Genomic DNA, 16,001 nt, shown 5'->3' on the forward strand with positions numbered 1-16,001 from the left:
TATATAAATCAGTCCAAAAGTGAATGATGCAGGCAGTTGGTACAGAGTTTCTTTGATTGTCTGAGTTGGTGGCTGCCTTCTTTTTTATTTTATTTATTTTATTGTATTTTTCAGTTGAAGTATATAGTTGATTTACAATGTTGTGGGTGGCTGCCTTCTTAAACACATACAAAGTGGTACGGGACACAAAACACTTATATACATCTTTTGTTCTTCATACTGAGGGAGGATGGAACATCTGCAGGAAACTCGTGACCCTCTGGAGTTTGTCTTTGACCCTCTGGAGTTGAGAAAACATTAATATCTAACTTAGAGTAACTGAATGGCCAAAGCATTCCACAGAGGTGTTTGAATGCTGTGCCTTCAGAGGTGGGGAGTGGAGGTGAGAAGGTGTGGTTGTTGAGAGCTGAAGCAGCTGAGGGCAGAAACATCTGTATTTGATTACTTGCCTGCAGAAAGTCAGGAGAGAAAGTCAGGAAAGGGGCAACCCATCCCCACTCCCCCAACCCGCCCGGACAGTTTTAGGGAATGTTCTTCCAGAGGGACTCCAGTTGTGCTAAGGGCTCTTATCAAAGAGTTTGTAGCGACATCTCAGATCTGCCAGCTTTCTTTTATGTTCTCTTGGTCTGTCAAGTTGGCCTTTGCCTTGGGACAAGCAGAGTCCTGAGAGCAGTGAAACCGCATGCAGGTAAGTTGGTGAAGAGGTTTAGGGATTTGGTTGCTATTCTTAATCTTATCAGCTTGACACTTTGATTTTACCAAGTTTGATCATGGTAAAATTGGACTGTGGGCAGAGGGTATCTATTTTTGTCCAGACTGGTTCCTTGAAATCTCTAGAAGAAATAAACATGGGGAAAATAAGCTTAGGTATAGAATATGGGCACGCCTAAGTATGGGTCTGAGCATCTATTCCTGAGCAATCGTGGCATATAGGAATACTTGGGAATTTGGGGTGGTTTGTTACCAATGTGTGGAGGGTGCTGGTGGCATTTAATGCCCAGGAACTTTGGTTCTTTTTAACTTTTTATATTATATTGGAGTATAGTTGATTAACAACGTTGCCTTAGTTTCATGTGTACAGCAGAGTGATTCAGTTATACGTATATACGGATCTATTCTTTTTCAAATTCTTTTCCCATTTAGGTTGTTACATAATATTGAGCAGAGTTCCCTGTGCTGTACAGTAGGTCCTTGTTGGTTATCCATTTTAAGTATAGGAGTGTGTACATGTCAATCCCAATCTCCCTAACTATCCCTTCCCCTCTGGTAACCATAAGTTCGTTTTCTAAGTCTGTGAGTCTGTTTCTGTTTTGTAAATAAGTTCATTTATATCTTTTTTTTAGATTCCCCATATAAGCGATATCATTTGATAGTCATCTTTCTCTGTCTGACTTACTTCACTCAGTTTGACAATCGCTAGGTCCATCCATGTTGCTGCAGATGGCATTATTTCATTCTTTTTAATGGCTGAGTAATATTCCATTGTATATGTGTACCTTTAAATGTCTTGCAGTGAGTAGGACACTCCTGTACAAAGAATTGTCTCATCCTGCATGCTAATAGAGTCCGCCTTGGGAAACACTGAAGGAAATCAGAGTAACTTCCTTATCTGTGAACTTAAAAACAAACATTTGTGGCCTCTACGTTTTTAAAATAGCTGTCACAACTCATGCAATTAAAAAAAAACCCTCATATACCTTGCTCCAGAGACTCTTAGGCCCTCCCACAAAGCCTATTGATGTTAGTATATTATATGTCTAGCTCTGCGAGATGAGGTGTCTGGATTTCTGGATGTGGCCGACTAGCAACAGCAAACTGGGGGGTGAAGGCGCTCCTGTGGTGGGGCATGTAGGCAGTATCAAGAATCGACTGCTGGGTATAGATTGAAATGGAAGAATTATGAAAATCAGACACAAGAAATACAAAAGCAAAGAAATCTGAGGGTTTTTTCTGAAGTGAAAAATCATCAGTGTATCTTAGCAGTTCTTTAGGAAACTAACTGCAGCACAGAACTTGGTTGCTCGTAATTATGATCTGACTTATTGCAAGAATCTATTGTAATCCAAAATACTTTGTTTACAAAAGTCTAGAATGGGTGCCGTACATTTCAGAAAGATTGCTTTTAAAAGTTTAAAATAAAAGTTCTTTTATTTGATAGATTGACTTGCGGTTACCACCGTTATTTCCTCATTATGACAGATAGAGAAGTCTCATTATTATTAATATAAAGGACAGTCACAGATGTAAACCCCAGCATACAGAAATGCCTGAGGATTTTGTTGTTGTTGTTGTTGTTACAGTGTATGAAGGGTGTTACTGGCATTTAATGCCCTGGGACTTTAAATGTCCTAACGATGTGCAGCACAGTCCTGTTCAAAGAATTGGCCTCATCTATGTGGACAAAAAAAGAAAAGAGTAGCTTATCTCTGAAAATGCATTTATTTTGTACTTAATATAAGCTGGAACGCTTCTTACAACTTAGTTTATTAGGTTAAAATGATATATATACATTTTAAATTATGGCGTATGCAGACTACTAGGACCACGTGTTCTTCCATTGTGGTGTTGGTGTGTGTGTATGCCTGTGTATGTGAGTCAGAGTCTGGATTCCGGATCACAGGCCTCTCTTGTCTCTAAAGCTGTGCTCTGAGTTTTTAAAACCTAATTGCCTTCATAATTATTTATATAGTATACTGTCTTCATAGAATAGAAGATCCGTATAACTTTCTGAGGAATGTGACCTGATTTCAACTATATGTGGAAGTAAGATGAGTTCACTCATCGTGCGTGTTAAGAAAATAAATTCTTCAAAAAAAGAAAAGGTTGGAAGAATGGATTTTCTGATTTGTTCTTTTTTGTGCCCTTAAAGTTAAAAATAGAGTGCTTAAGTGAAGTGTTTCAGTAACATTTTAAATTTCACAAATAGTTTATGAGGAAGTTTTTGTTTTAAGGCATTTAAACAACATGGACGAACTGAAATGCCCCCCTTGGCTAACTCTTGCCCCTTCCTCCATCTTGATTCTCTCCGGTGTGAGTTATCTATTGCTGAATTGCAAATTTCCCCCAAATTTAGCAGATTAAACCAACAATAAACATTTATTATCTCTCACCCTTCCTGTAAGTCAGGAATTTAGCAGTGGCTTGGCTGGGTGGTCCTGGCTTGGGGTTCTCATGAAACTGCTCTCAGATATTGGTTGGGGCAGCTGGTACCTGAAGTTTTCACTGGGGTAGAGGATTTCCTTCTAACATGGCTAGATGGTGGCACCAGTTAGTTCCTTGTCACATGGGCCTTTGCTCCTGACATGGAAGTTGTCTTCTTCCAGAATGAGTGGTCCAAGAGAGGGAGGTGCTGTCCTTTTCATGACCTAGGCTTGGATATTACATACCTTCACTTTTTACTATATTCTACTGGTTAGAAGTAAGTCAGTAAGTCTGGCGCATATTCAGGGGAGAGGAAATTAGGCTCCATCTTTTGAACAGAGGAGTGTTAAAAGAATTTGCAGATATGATAAAACCACCACACCTCCCTAGAAGTAGTCTTTGTTGTCGATTTGGTTTTCATCTTTCCAGGTCTTTTTTTCAAGTATTAATAAATACAGCTGTGCAAACATATGTGCACGCATATATAAATAGAAATTTTTGGTTTTTATATAAATGCGTTCATAAGTGGCATTATACTGTTTACCTTTTTCACTTATCACTTGTATCAAAGATCTTTCCATGTCAAGCCATACAGCAGTTATTCTTTTTAAATACTGTTTTTCCTTTCTGCCTGTGTATATATGTTTATGGCATACGCTTTTTAAATATATAGAAAAAATTAACATCCATTTTCCATTTAAAATTTAAGTTTTGGGCTTCCCTGGTGGCACAGTGATTGAGGGTCCGCCTGCCGATGCAGGGGACACAGGTTCGTGCCCCAGTCCGGGAAGATCCCACATGCCGCAGAGCGGCTGGGCCCGTGAGCCATGACTGCTGAGCCTGCGCGTCCGGAGCCTGTGCTCCGCAATGGGAGAGGCCACAACAGCGAGAGGCCCGTGCACAGCAAAAAAAAAAAAAAAAAAAATTTAAGTTTCTTGGACACTTGCTCTCTAATTTTATAAACGTGGGCCTTAAATTTCTCCCACTGAGAGGGTAAAAACGAATATATCTCCTTTACTTTCTCTTCAACACCCAGATATGTGTGGGTTACTTTTGGTACCTAGGAAGAAGTTAACCAGCTGCTGTCTGGAAGCAAATAGAGTGACTTACATTTAATATTGATCTACCCAGGGTCACTGCTGGAGCAAGATATTGACTATGGATTTGGAACTTTGTTTCATGGCTGTATTTTATTCTCCATTTGTTGTTCTGCTCACATATTTTAAGCACCACCTTATTTTAAAGGTGCACGTTTCACGTACCAGTGGATGGGGGGCGATACATGTTCCCTTGTCCCCCTTCACTCCAAACCACTTTATTAATATGATGCCCTTGAAGATCTTGAGAATGTCCCTTTTCTTGCTCTTTTTAAAAATGTCTTGGGACTTCCCTGGTGGTCCAGTGGTTAAGAATCTGCCTTCCAATGCAGGGGAAGTGGGTTCGATCCCTGGTCGGGGAGCTAAGATCCCACATGCCTTGTGGCCAAAAAACCAAAACATAAAGCAGAAGCAGTATTATAACAAATTCAATAAAGACTTTAAAAATGGTCCACATCAAAAAAAAAGTTCTTAAAACATAAGAAGTCTCACTTTCTTGTACATATTGAGGACACTAAAGTTTATTTTTCTACGTGCTCAATCACTATTTTTATTTTGTCAAAATATCTCATTTGGTGTATATTTAAAGGAATCAGACTGACCAACTTGGAAGTTAAATTGTACATATCCATTGAATTTAATGCAACATGTGGTTCATTGATTGTACATGAGTAATACTGTTATTCTCTTCCTCATATTGATAAAGTCTGGTACTGTAGGTCATTATTTCAAGAAGGTGTATGGTAGTCACAGAAATTCTGGAACTTTAAAATCAAAACATTGCTCTTGAGGTAAATGATTGGCATTTTGGCCAAATTGGGTTCATGCTTTTCTCAGTCATAAAGCAGGTAGTAGATACTGGAAGTTCTGGTGACTAGCCTCCCCAAACCAAAAATATGCCAGCTTAGAGTTCTAATGCTGCCTCACTTGAGCAATTGTAAAGTTGTACCTCATCCTAAGCTGTTAAGGCATGGAGTTCTGAAACTTCTCCATGTAGCTGTTGGGGAGAGGCAGCAACAGGGAAAGTTGTTTTGGGTATGTGTAGGTAAAGTATTTTTATTTGAAAGCAGTTCTAATAGTGTATATTTTTCATACTTGAAAAACCAGTCTTTAGATCAAGGAGATTATTTTGGAAATGAAAGAAAGGAGACTAGCCAGAACTTATACTCAGATGGCTAACTTCTTTCATATATTGCTTATAAAAGTAATGTGTGTAATGTGTAAGTTTTAGAAAATATCAAAATTATCAAAAAGACTTAATTTCTTGCTTTATATATGCTCTTATAATAATCCATACTTTTGCAGAACTCATTAAAAAGGGAAGTTATTGGAACAATTATTTGTTTTTAATTTGTCTTTCTAACTAGAAGATAGCACTCCTGAGGACATAAACTATCTATGTAGCACATAATAAGTACTCAGTAAATATATATATATGTGTGTGTGTGTGTATATATATACATATATATATATATTTATATATATATATATATATATTTTTTTTTTTTTTTGTACTTCTGCAGTATCAGTTGTGATTTCTCCTCTTTCATTTCTTATTTTGTTTATTTGGGTCTTCTCTCTTTTCTTCTTAGTGAGCCTGGCCAGAGGTTTGTCAATTTTGTTTACCCTTTCAAAGAACCAGCTCTTGGTTTTATTGATTTTTTTCCTATTGTTTTTTTCATCTCTAATTTATTTCCTCTCTGACCTTTATTAGCTCCTTCTTCTGAATAATTGGTTTTGTTTGTTTTTCTTTTTCTAATTCTTTTAGGTGGTGGGTTAGATTGTTTGAGACTTTTTTTGTTTCTTAAAGCCTGTATCACTGTAAATTTCCCTCTAAGAATTGCTTTTGCTGCATCTCATAACCCATTGACTTTTAATAAAATAATTCTAAGGGTTAAACTAGTTGCCACCTCTCTGACGGGAATCCTGGTGCTAGGTAATGGAGGATGTAGATGAAGGTTCCCAAGGTTAACAGTTTTTATCTGTTAATGCTTCCAGGGTAGGCTCCCTCTTATTAAATGCCTACAGGGGCTTAGGACCAGGTATACTGGCAGAGGTTTTGGGGTGAGTTGGGGGGAGGAAAGAGCTACCAAAGGAAAGGAGCCCCCAGGTATTTTCTATCTTAAAATGCTGTTCTCTTAAATGGAGATTTTGCTTTGGGCTCTTAGAAGAGTTGCTGGGGCCCATTATAATTGGATAGTATTATTACAGAGAAGGTGTTCCCCCCTCCCCAATGTTTTTTTAATTTTCTTTCTTAATATTTATTTTATACTGGAATATAGTTGATTATAATGTTGTGAGTAAAGATGGAGATTACTATTAATTATTGTTAACATTTTGGGGTTTTACCTTGTAGTATTGTTTTTTCTAAATGTCCATTTTTAAAAAAAAATTTTTTTATACAGCAGGTTCTTTTTAGTTATCCATTTTATACATATTAGCGTATATGTTAAGTGTCCATCGTTTATATTATTTTCCACCTCCTATAAATCATAGAATTGAAAATACTGGGTTTTTTTAATGAAATTTATTTGGCAAGAGCCAGGTAATGAACTGTACTATGATTTTAAGATATTGAAATTTAGAGACACATCAGTTTCTTTCTAGGAAGGATTTACTTTCTTTCTTTCAAGTTCTTATTGTCATATGAATAAATGAATCTTCTGTTGAGTATCTGAGTTTCGAATACCTGAGTGTATGCTAACAGATTGCTTTCTGTGTTCTAGGCTGAGAATAGTTTCAGTGAAGAAGAGGAAGAAAAACTTCAAGCTGCATTTTCTCTGGAGAGACAAGATCTTCACCTAGTTCTTGAAACAATATCTTTTATTTTAGAACAGGTATTTTCATTGCCCCAAATTTCCTAACCATGGTTTGTTTACTACATGTTTGCATTGCTGTGATATCTATAACATTTTATCTTATTTTTCTCAAGTATACAGATGGAAGCTGTGAATATGTTTTATCGAAAAATTTTGATGTAGTAGAAAAATTTTGAACGTGTGATTTTTTTTCCATGGTATTGCGTTCTACTGAAACAGTCTTAGTGTTCAGCAGCGTGAGTAAAGTATTTGACAATATGAATCAAGACTTCGCTGACTTGAGACAGTTAAAAGAGATTCAAATTTATTGTTACTTGGTATAATAATTTGGAAAAATGATTTGGAAAAATGAACACATTTTATTTAAGAAATTTAATAAATGATTTTGGAGGATCTATTTGACTAGGTTGATAAAACATTTAGAAAAGAAATATTTGTCAAAGGACCGTTTGTCATACTATTTCTTCCTACTGAGCTGTTCTTCTGCATCCCTTCTTTACATCTAAATTCAGTTCATTGTTCAGGTTCATTGTTCTGTTAAAATCACATCTCCTCCCACTGCAGCCTTGACCCCTTATACTTGCAGTCCTCCCCTTATTTGGATTCCTTTTATGCTTGGCTCATCATGGTAGCACACATTGTTAGTCTTCTCATTATTTCATGTATGTCAGTTGTGTCTCCTTCACTAGGTTTTGAATTTGTATGGGGCCAGGATCACATTTTCTGTACATCTTATGTAAATGTAGCACATTGCTGGGCTAAAAATAAATTTTTTTTTAACATCTTTATTGGAGTGTAATTGCTTTACAATGTTGGGTTAGTTTCTGCTGTATAACAAAGTGAATCAGCTATACGTATACATACATCCCCATATCCCCTCCCTCTTGCGTCTCCCTCCCACCCTCCCTATCCCACCCCTCTAGGTGGTCACAAAGCACTGAGCTGATCTCCCTGTGCTATGCAGCTGCTTCCCACTAGCTATTTTACACTTGGTAGTGTATATATGTCAATGTTACTCTCTCACTTCGTCCCAGCTTACCCTTCCCCCTCCCCGTGTCCTCAATTCCATTCTCTATGTCTGTGTCTTTATTCTTGTCCTGCCCCTAGGTTCATCAGAACCTTTTTTTTTTTTTTTTAGATTCCATATATATGGGTTAGCATATAGTATTTGTTTTTCTCTTTCTGACTTACTTCACTCTGTATGACAGACTCTAGGTCCATCCACCTCACTACAAATGACTCCATTTTGTTTCTTTTTATGGCTGAGTAATATTCTATTGTATATATGTGCTACATCTTCTTTATCCATTCATTGGTCAGTGGACACTTAGGTTGCTTCCGTGTCCTGGCTGTTGTAAATAGTGCTGCAGTGAACATTGTGGTACATGACTCTTTTTGAATTATGGTTTTATCAGGGTATATGCCCAGTAGTGGGATTGCTGGGTCATATGGTAGTTCTATTTTTAGTTTTTTAAGGAACCTCCATACTGTTCTCCATGGTGGCTATAAAAATAGATTCTTAATAAATTCCTGTTGTTTGATTAAGTAGAATACTTCTGAAGTAAAAGTTTATTTCACAATAAACAATACTGTAGCTTTCTGGGAATTCTAGTGAATAGATACCGTTAGGAGGACAAGCTGCTAGGCACCTACTACATGCAGCCTTATACAGGTTACAGATCATAAAGATGATTATGGTTCTTATCCTTGGTGAACCTTCAGTAGAAGAAAAGGATAACTGAATAGGGCAGAGCAGCCTGGGGTTTATGAGGACGTTTTTTCAGAATAATGTAAAAAACAACAGGTATCACCGTAAAAAAGTTTTCAATTTTTTATTATATATTACCTAGGAAGTTGGTAGATGAACGTGGTTTTGAGAAAGTGTTTCTTGGAAAAATTTTGGTAGTTGGGAAACAAAACCACTGTGTACTTATTTGAAATAATGAAGTGAAATAAGGAAATGAACTTTTAATTAGGATACCATTTACATAGCCAAAGCAAAGAAGTTTTTCTGTTAAGTGGATTTAGTATTACTTAAACCACAGGCAAAAATGAAGCAGTTTAGCTTGAATAATTTAGGCCATTTAATTCTGAATCTTCCAGCCCTTGGTTGAGTATATTATTATTTATAAAATAATAAAAAAATTTCTGCTGCAGAAATATGAAATTTTTAAAATTTAAATCATTTAAAATAATGTTGTATTTGATTACAGTTCAAGGTCTCTGTATGAACAGTAGGGATATATATAATTTTTTTTTCCTCTTTAATAGGCAGTATATTACAATGTGAAGCCAGCAGCTTTGCAGCAGCAGTTAGAGAACATTCATCTTAGACAAGACAAAGCAGAAGCATTTGTCAGTGCTTGGTCTTCTATGGGTCAAGAAACAATTGAAAAATTCAGGCAGAGGATTCTTGCACCCCACAAGGTATAGTATATACTACTCAAAAGATATTTTTCAATATGTATGTATGGCGTAAATTATATCTGAAAAGTTCCGCTCTCCTCTTCTATTTTCTGGAAATATTTGTGATTGGTATTATTTTGCATTTTCACCAATATTATATGAGCGTTCCAGTAGTTCCAAATCCTTGTCAGCTCTTGGTATTGTCAGTTGTCTTTATTAAAGCTATTCTTTTAGGTTTTGTAATGATATCTTGTGTTTTGAATTTACATTTCCCTAATAACAGATTATGATGATTATCTTTTTATGTAGTTATTTGCCATCCATATGTCTCCTTTTGTGAAGTGTCTGTTCAGATCTTTTGTCTAACTGTATTTCCACACTGTGACAGGTAATTATAGTAATATAAATATAAAGGACAATTACAAGTGTAAATCCCAGCATACAGAAATGCATGGGTTTTGTTTTTGTTCTTGTGTTTTTGGTTGTTACAATTTGTAGAAGGTGTTTGTTTTCTTTCTGTTGAGTTTTGTGAATCTTTTGAGTCCTTTGTCAGATATATAATTTGCAGATATTTTCTCTTAGTCTGTAGCTTTCCTTTTTAGTTTCTAACAGTGTCTTTTGCAAAGTAAAACCTTTAAAATCTGATCAAGTTTGATTTATCATTTTTTTCTTTTATTGATACTGCCTTTGGTTTTGTATCTAAGAATTTGTAGCTTAATGCAATGTCACAAACTTTTGTTTTCTTCGAAGTGTTTTATAGTTTGTGTTTTATATTTAAGTCTAACATCCAGTTTGGGTTAATTTTATATAAGCCATGAGGTATGGGTCCAAGTTCTTTTTTTTTTTCTGATATGGATGTTCATTTGTTTCAGCATAATTACTGATAACATCCTTTTGTTATTGAATTGCCTTAGCCCCTTTGTCAAAAATCGTTTGACATACTTGTGTATCTCTTTCTAGATTCTCTTTTTGGTTTCATTTATCTATTTGTCTATCTTTATGCCAATATCATGCTGCTTTAATTACTGTAGCTTTGTAGTAAGTCTTAAAATCAAGTATTGTTAATCTGCTGACTTTGTTCTTTTTAATAATTGTTTTGGCTATTCTAGTTTCTTTACCTTTCAATACAAATTTGAAAACCAGGTTTTTTAATATCTGCAAAAAATCCTTTAATTTATAGGTCACTTTGTAGATAAATGACTTCTTAACAGTATTGAGTATATCTCCATTTATTTAGGTCTTGTTTGATTTCTTATATCAGTGTTTTTCATTTTTCAGCATATTTTGCTAGATTTGAACACTCTTAACCTAAGTTTTTTTTTGTAGTTGTTGTAAATGGTACTGGTTTTAAAATTTTGGTTTCTAGTTGTTTACTGCTAGTATATAGAAACACAGTTGATTTTTATATATTGATATTGTATTCAAGAACTTGGTAAACTCACAAATTAGTTATAGCAGTTTTTTTGGTGGTTTTCCTTGTGATTTTCTTTGTAGAAAGTCAGATTGTTCATGAATATAGAGATAGTTTTATTTCTTCCTTTTCAGTTTGTTCAGCTTTTGTTTTTCCTGCCTTACTGTACTGACTAGGACTTCTAATATGATGTTGAATAAGATTGGTAAGTTTGAACATCATGCTTTGTTCCCAGTTTTAGAGAGGAAGCATTCAGTCTCTCATCATTAAGTAAGATGCTGGGGACTTCCCTGGTAGTCCAGTGGTTAAGACTCCTTGCTTCCATGGCAGGGGCACAGGTTCAATCCCTGGTCAGGGAAGTAAGATCCTGCATGCTGGGCGGTACGGCAAAAAAAATTAAAAAGAAAGTAGGATGGTGGTTACCAGAGGCTGGGGCTGGGGTGGGGAAATGGAGGCAATGTTGTTCAAAGAATACAAATTTCCAGTTATAAGATGAATAAATTCTGGGGATCTAATGTATAAAGTAGAAACAAAAAGATGCTAGGTATGGTTTTTAGAAAATGCCCCTGTATTGTTTTCATTTCTCTCTTTTTCTTTTAAACTCTACTTTCTAAGAGCTCTCAAGTGTCCTCCACATCACAGCTTCATTCTTCATTTTAATTTCTGCTTTTTCCTGTACCCTGTACAGATTTTAAGTTTTCCATTTTTTATGCCTAAAATTTTTTTAACCATTGCCATTAAAAAAAAAATCTCCACTTGTCTTTGAATATTTTCCTATTTTTTATATTTATATAGTTTTCTTCTGTTTTTTTCTTGCATTTATATAAGTACAGTATATTTGTATAGTTAAAAATATTTCTTTTTTCACCTCTAATAGTAAGTCATTTTTTATTGTTTTCTGGCTGATAGTTTGTTGCTTTTTTAAAAGTAATATTTCTGGGGCTTCCCTGGTAGTGCAGTGGTTAAGAGTCTGCCTGCCGATGCAGGGGACCCAGGTTTAAGCCCTGGTCTGGGAAGATCTCACATGCCGCAGAGCAGCTAGGCCCATGTACCACAACTACTGAGCCTGTGAGCCACAACTACTGAGCCTACATGCCACAACTACTGAAGCCTGTGTGCCTAGAGTCCGTGCTCCTCAACAAGAGAAGCCACTGCAATGAGAAGCCTGTGCACCACAACGAAGAGTAGTCCCCACTCGCTGCAACTAGAGAAAGCCCGCATGTCGTGGTGAGGACCCAACGCAGCCAAAAATAAAATAAATAAATAAAAATTTTTTAAAAAGTAATACTTCTTCCTTATGTTGTATTACATTAACTTCTGTTTAAGAAGTAGTTTGATCAGTTGTTATATAAAATATGCAAAAAAGTAGTTGGATATGATTAATTGGTCCCTACGACACTGGTCCCTTGAGAATGTAGGAAATTATCTTTTGCCAATACAGAGTATATGAGAGGGTAGCTAATACATTTTTTAATACCTTAAATGCTAATTAAGATCATATAGTAATATCAAACATTTTTGTGTTTACAGTGGACCAAAAACTCTACTAGGTGCATTATATCTTGTAAGATCCATTAATAGTTCTAGTTTATATTTAAAATTAAACTGAGGATTAGAGAGATTAAATAATTGGTCCATGGTCACGCAGCTAAATAAGTGGTAGAGTTGGGATTTAACAAAGTAGTTACACTCCTAAGCCACTGTGCTATACTACCACCTAAATGTTAGCAGCAAAATTTTTCTGTGTCAGGCATTATGCAGGGTAGTTTACATAGTTTGTGTGTGTATATGTGTGTGTGTGTGTTTTATATCTTTGAAAAAGAAATAAAACTTTTGAAAGTGTACCTTTACCGTGTTAACCCAAGTGGTCCATGGTGGGTGAAGGTGAGGTGGGAATCAGATTGGGCTCTCTCTCTCTTTTTTTTTTTTTAATTTTATTTATTTATTTTTGGCTGCATTGGGTCTTCGTTGCTACATGCAGGCTTTCTCTAGTTGTGGTGAGTGGGGGCTACTCTTCGTTGTGGTGTGTGGGCTTCTCATTGCGGTGGCTTCTCGTTGCAGAGCATGGGGTCTAGGTGCATGGGCTTCAGTAGTTGTGGCATGCAGGCTCAGTAGTTGTGGCACACGGACTTTAGTTGCTCTGTGGCATGTGGGATCTTCCCAGACCAGGGCTCAAACCCGTGTCCCCTGCATTGGCAGGCGGATTCTCAACCGCTGCACCACCAGGGAAGTCCGAGATTGGTCTCTCTCTTATTTGAGCCTTGTTCCTTTTATGTCATGGTACCTCTGGCAACTATAATGTTATCTTCCTTTTTTGCCCTGATGACTGTTAAGATATGGTGACTAAAGTAGCTGTGGATGAAAATAGATCATGTCATTTAAATTGTACAAAAATATATGGCAGTGATTTATTATATAATGAACAAAAGTTGTATTTGCAGAGACTGTTTTATAGTCATTTAGAGGTTAACATAAACTGTGTGGTGCTTGCAGTGGAATAACTGTAATTCTGAATTCAAAGAGAGTCAGATTCAGTTAAAAAGTTAAAAAATCAAAAGGAACTTATTTTTAATTCAGTTTTTAAAAACACCTCTTTTCATCTTCTATTATTTAAATCTAATAAGTGAGAGGCAGATTGAAAATTGATTGGATAGCCTTTTACAGGATATGATTGAAGGGATTTAAAAATTTTATCCTGTCTCACTTTTTTTTTTTTTAAATACACTTTATCTTAACCTCTTTGGACACTGAAATGTTACCACTGCTTATTAGAATTGGTAGTCTTCCCTCTTTTATCAGTGTTGACTATGCTAGCAGTGTCCTTCTAACAGGGTTTTCTGTTTGATTTTTGTTAAAATGCCTGTGTGGTTACAACATTTATTAAATTATGAATACCCTTTCAGACAGAACTTGAATACTATGTTTAATTTTACTCCTAAAATTCTGGTTAGAGTTCCTTTATATATATTCCTGCTATACAAAATGTAAAAACTTATATGTTAAATATTACTGACATATTGATACATCTCTTTTTTTCTGAGACCTTAAGGAAAAGAATTGTGTTTTTTTATATGATATTTTTTCTAAGATATTTTTACATTTGAAGTTCACCCTATTCCTCAGTAACAGATATGATTATGAGAAATATACATAAGGCATATTTTTAGCACTCTGAGTAGCCTGCTCTTTAAAGGCTACTGATTCCTGTACTGATTCCTTTTCTTAAAATGTACTTGTATGTTTGTTAGGAAGATTTTAAAGATAAATTTGACAGTTGTATTTGTTTTGAATGCTCAAAATGTGTGTATTGTGATTTCGTCCTGTTAAGAGTGTTCTTAATTTTACCAGTTACATAGCAAATTTATTATTTCATTATGTAGTGAAAATTCATCATGTCTCATATGTTCTTGAGAAACCTGCATTTAAAAATGGATGGCTAGGGCTTCCCTGGTGGCACAGTGGTTGAGAGTCTGCCTGCCGATGCAGGGGACACGGGTTTGTGTCCCGGTCCGGGAAGATCCCACATGCCGCGCTCCGGAGCGGCTGGGCCTGTGAGCCATGGCCGCTGAGCCTGCGCGTCCGGAGCCTGTGCTCCGCAACGGGAGAGGCCACAACAGTGAGGCCCGCGTACCGGGAAAAAAAAAAAAAAAAAAAGGATGGCTAACGTTCTTAAGATAATAATGTTCCTAAACAGTCTTTTAAAAAAATTCTCTTTAAGCCATTATAATAAGATTTACTTTACTGTTAAGTGTAACTAATTGTTTGCTTCATTAATTGTTAAATATCTGTCTTTTATATGTAATATAAGAAATTTAGATTTGACATTTTTAAAACTTAGTGTATTCTTTTGTTTTATTATTTTCTTTTATATTCTTATTTCATTTCTTTTGGAATTCTAAGGATGGATGAATGGCTTTATTAAAAAGAGAGCAGAAAAAGCATACTTCATATAGCTAAATCTAAATACCTAACTATGAATACACATCTGAGTGCTTTTTCAAGATTTAAATGCTTCTTAACATTATCATCTGCATTTATAGGAAAGGTATTTTGTTATAATTATATCCATATACAAGTCAAATTTCTGCCTCATTTGTTGCGTTAGTTGTTGGCATGTTAAGAATGAAGTGAAAGCCGTGGTTTTTCCATATGCTGGAATTGACTGAATGTAAATGTTTGTGAGGTTTAAATGCTGCTATATTCATTTACTGTTTTTTTATTGAAATATAATCTACCTGCAGAAAATGCAGAGATTTTAAGTGTGTTCAGTTTGATGAATTTCAGAAATTATATATACCCATTTAATCATTCTCCTTAACAAAATAGAGAATATTTTCATCACCTGGAAAGTGCCCAGTTTTAATTCCCTCCACCTTCATACTCAAATTTCCATCACTGTAAGTTGTTTTTTTTTTCTGTTCGTAGAGTTAATATAAATGAACTCAAATAAGTGTCTGTCTACTGTCTCTCAACATAATGTTTTTTTGGATTCATTCATGTTGTTACTTGTATCAGCAGTTCTTTTGTTGCTGAGTAATATTTCCTTGTATGAAAATAACACAATTTGTTTATCTGTACTCCTCTTGATAGACTTTTGGGTTGTTTCCAGTTTCTGGCTATTAGGAATAAGACTGCTATTTGACATTTGTGTACAAGTCTTTTTGTGGACATATGTTTTTATTTCCCTTGAGTAAATGTCTAGCAATGGGATTGCTGACCCTTAAGCCAAATCTGAGGCTTTGTATTTGAGTTTTAGCCAGTCCATGCTGCATGGATTGGGAAAAAGTCATATAAATGTAAAATGTCATATAATTGTGAATCTGTCACCTTGTGTGGTTCCCTTCTTTTACAAGTCTGTCACCTTGTGTGGATCCCTTCCCTTTAACTTCTTTCTGCTTTTAGTCATTCTCCAATGCCTTCAAATCACTGTTTTTAAAATATTTTGTTTAGAAGTTATACTTCTTTTTTTTTTTTTTTTTTTTGTTTGTTTCTTGTCTCTTCTCCCGCTGCGGTGCACAGGCTCCAGACGCGCAGGCTCAGCAGCCATGGCTCACGGGTGCAGCTGCTCCACGGCATGTGGGATCTTCCCGGACCGGGGCATGAACCCGTGTCCCCTGCATCGGCAGG

The 16,001-nt window shown here is 35.8% G+C and overlaps 1 protein-coding gene across 1 annotated transcript in view; it reads left to right on the forward strand.

Annotated features, from left to right (window-relative positions):
• The window catches only part of COMMD10 (COMM domain containing 10), a 160,829-nt gene that overhangs the window by 3,596 nt on the left and 141,232 nt on the right, over window positions 1–16,001 (forward strand). The window contains exons 3-4 of the mRNA XM_007451220.1: window positions 6,965–7,075; window positions 9,329–9,484. Coding sequence (XP_007451282.1) covers window positions 6,965–7,075; window positions 9,329–9,484 — 267 coding nt within the window. The remainder of the gene's footprint in view (window positions 1–6,964; window positions 7,076–9,328; window positions 9,485–16,001) is intronic.

The sequence above is a fragment of the Lipotes vexillifer genome, unplaced genomic scaffold, assembly GCF_000442215.2.
Source record: "Lipotes vexillifer unplaced genomic scaffold, Lipotes_vexillifer_v1.1 scaffold91, whole genome shotgun sequence".
Classification (NCBI taxonomy): Eukaryota; Metazoa; Chordata; class Mammalia; order Artiodactyla; family Lipotidae; genus Lipotes; species Lipotes vexillifer.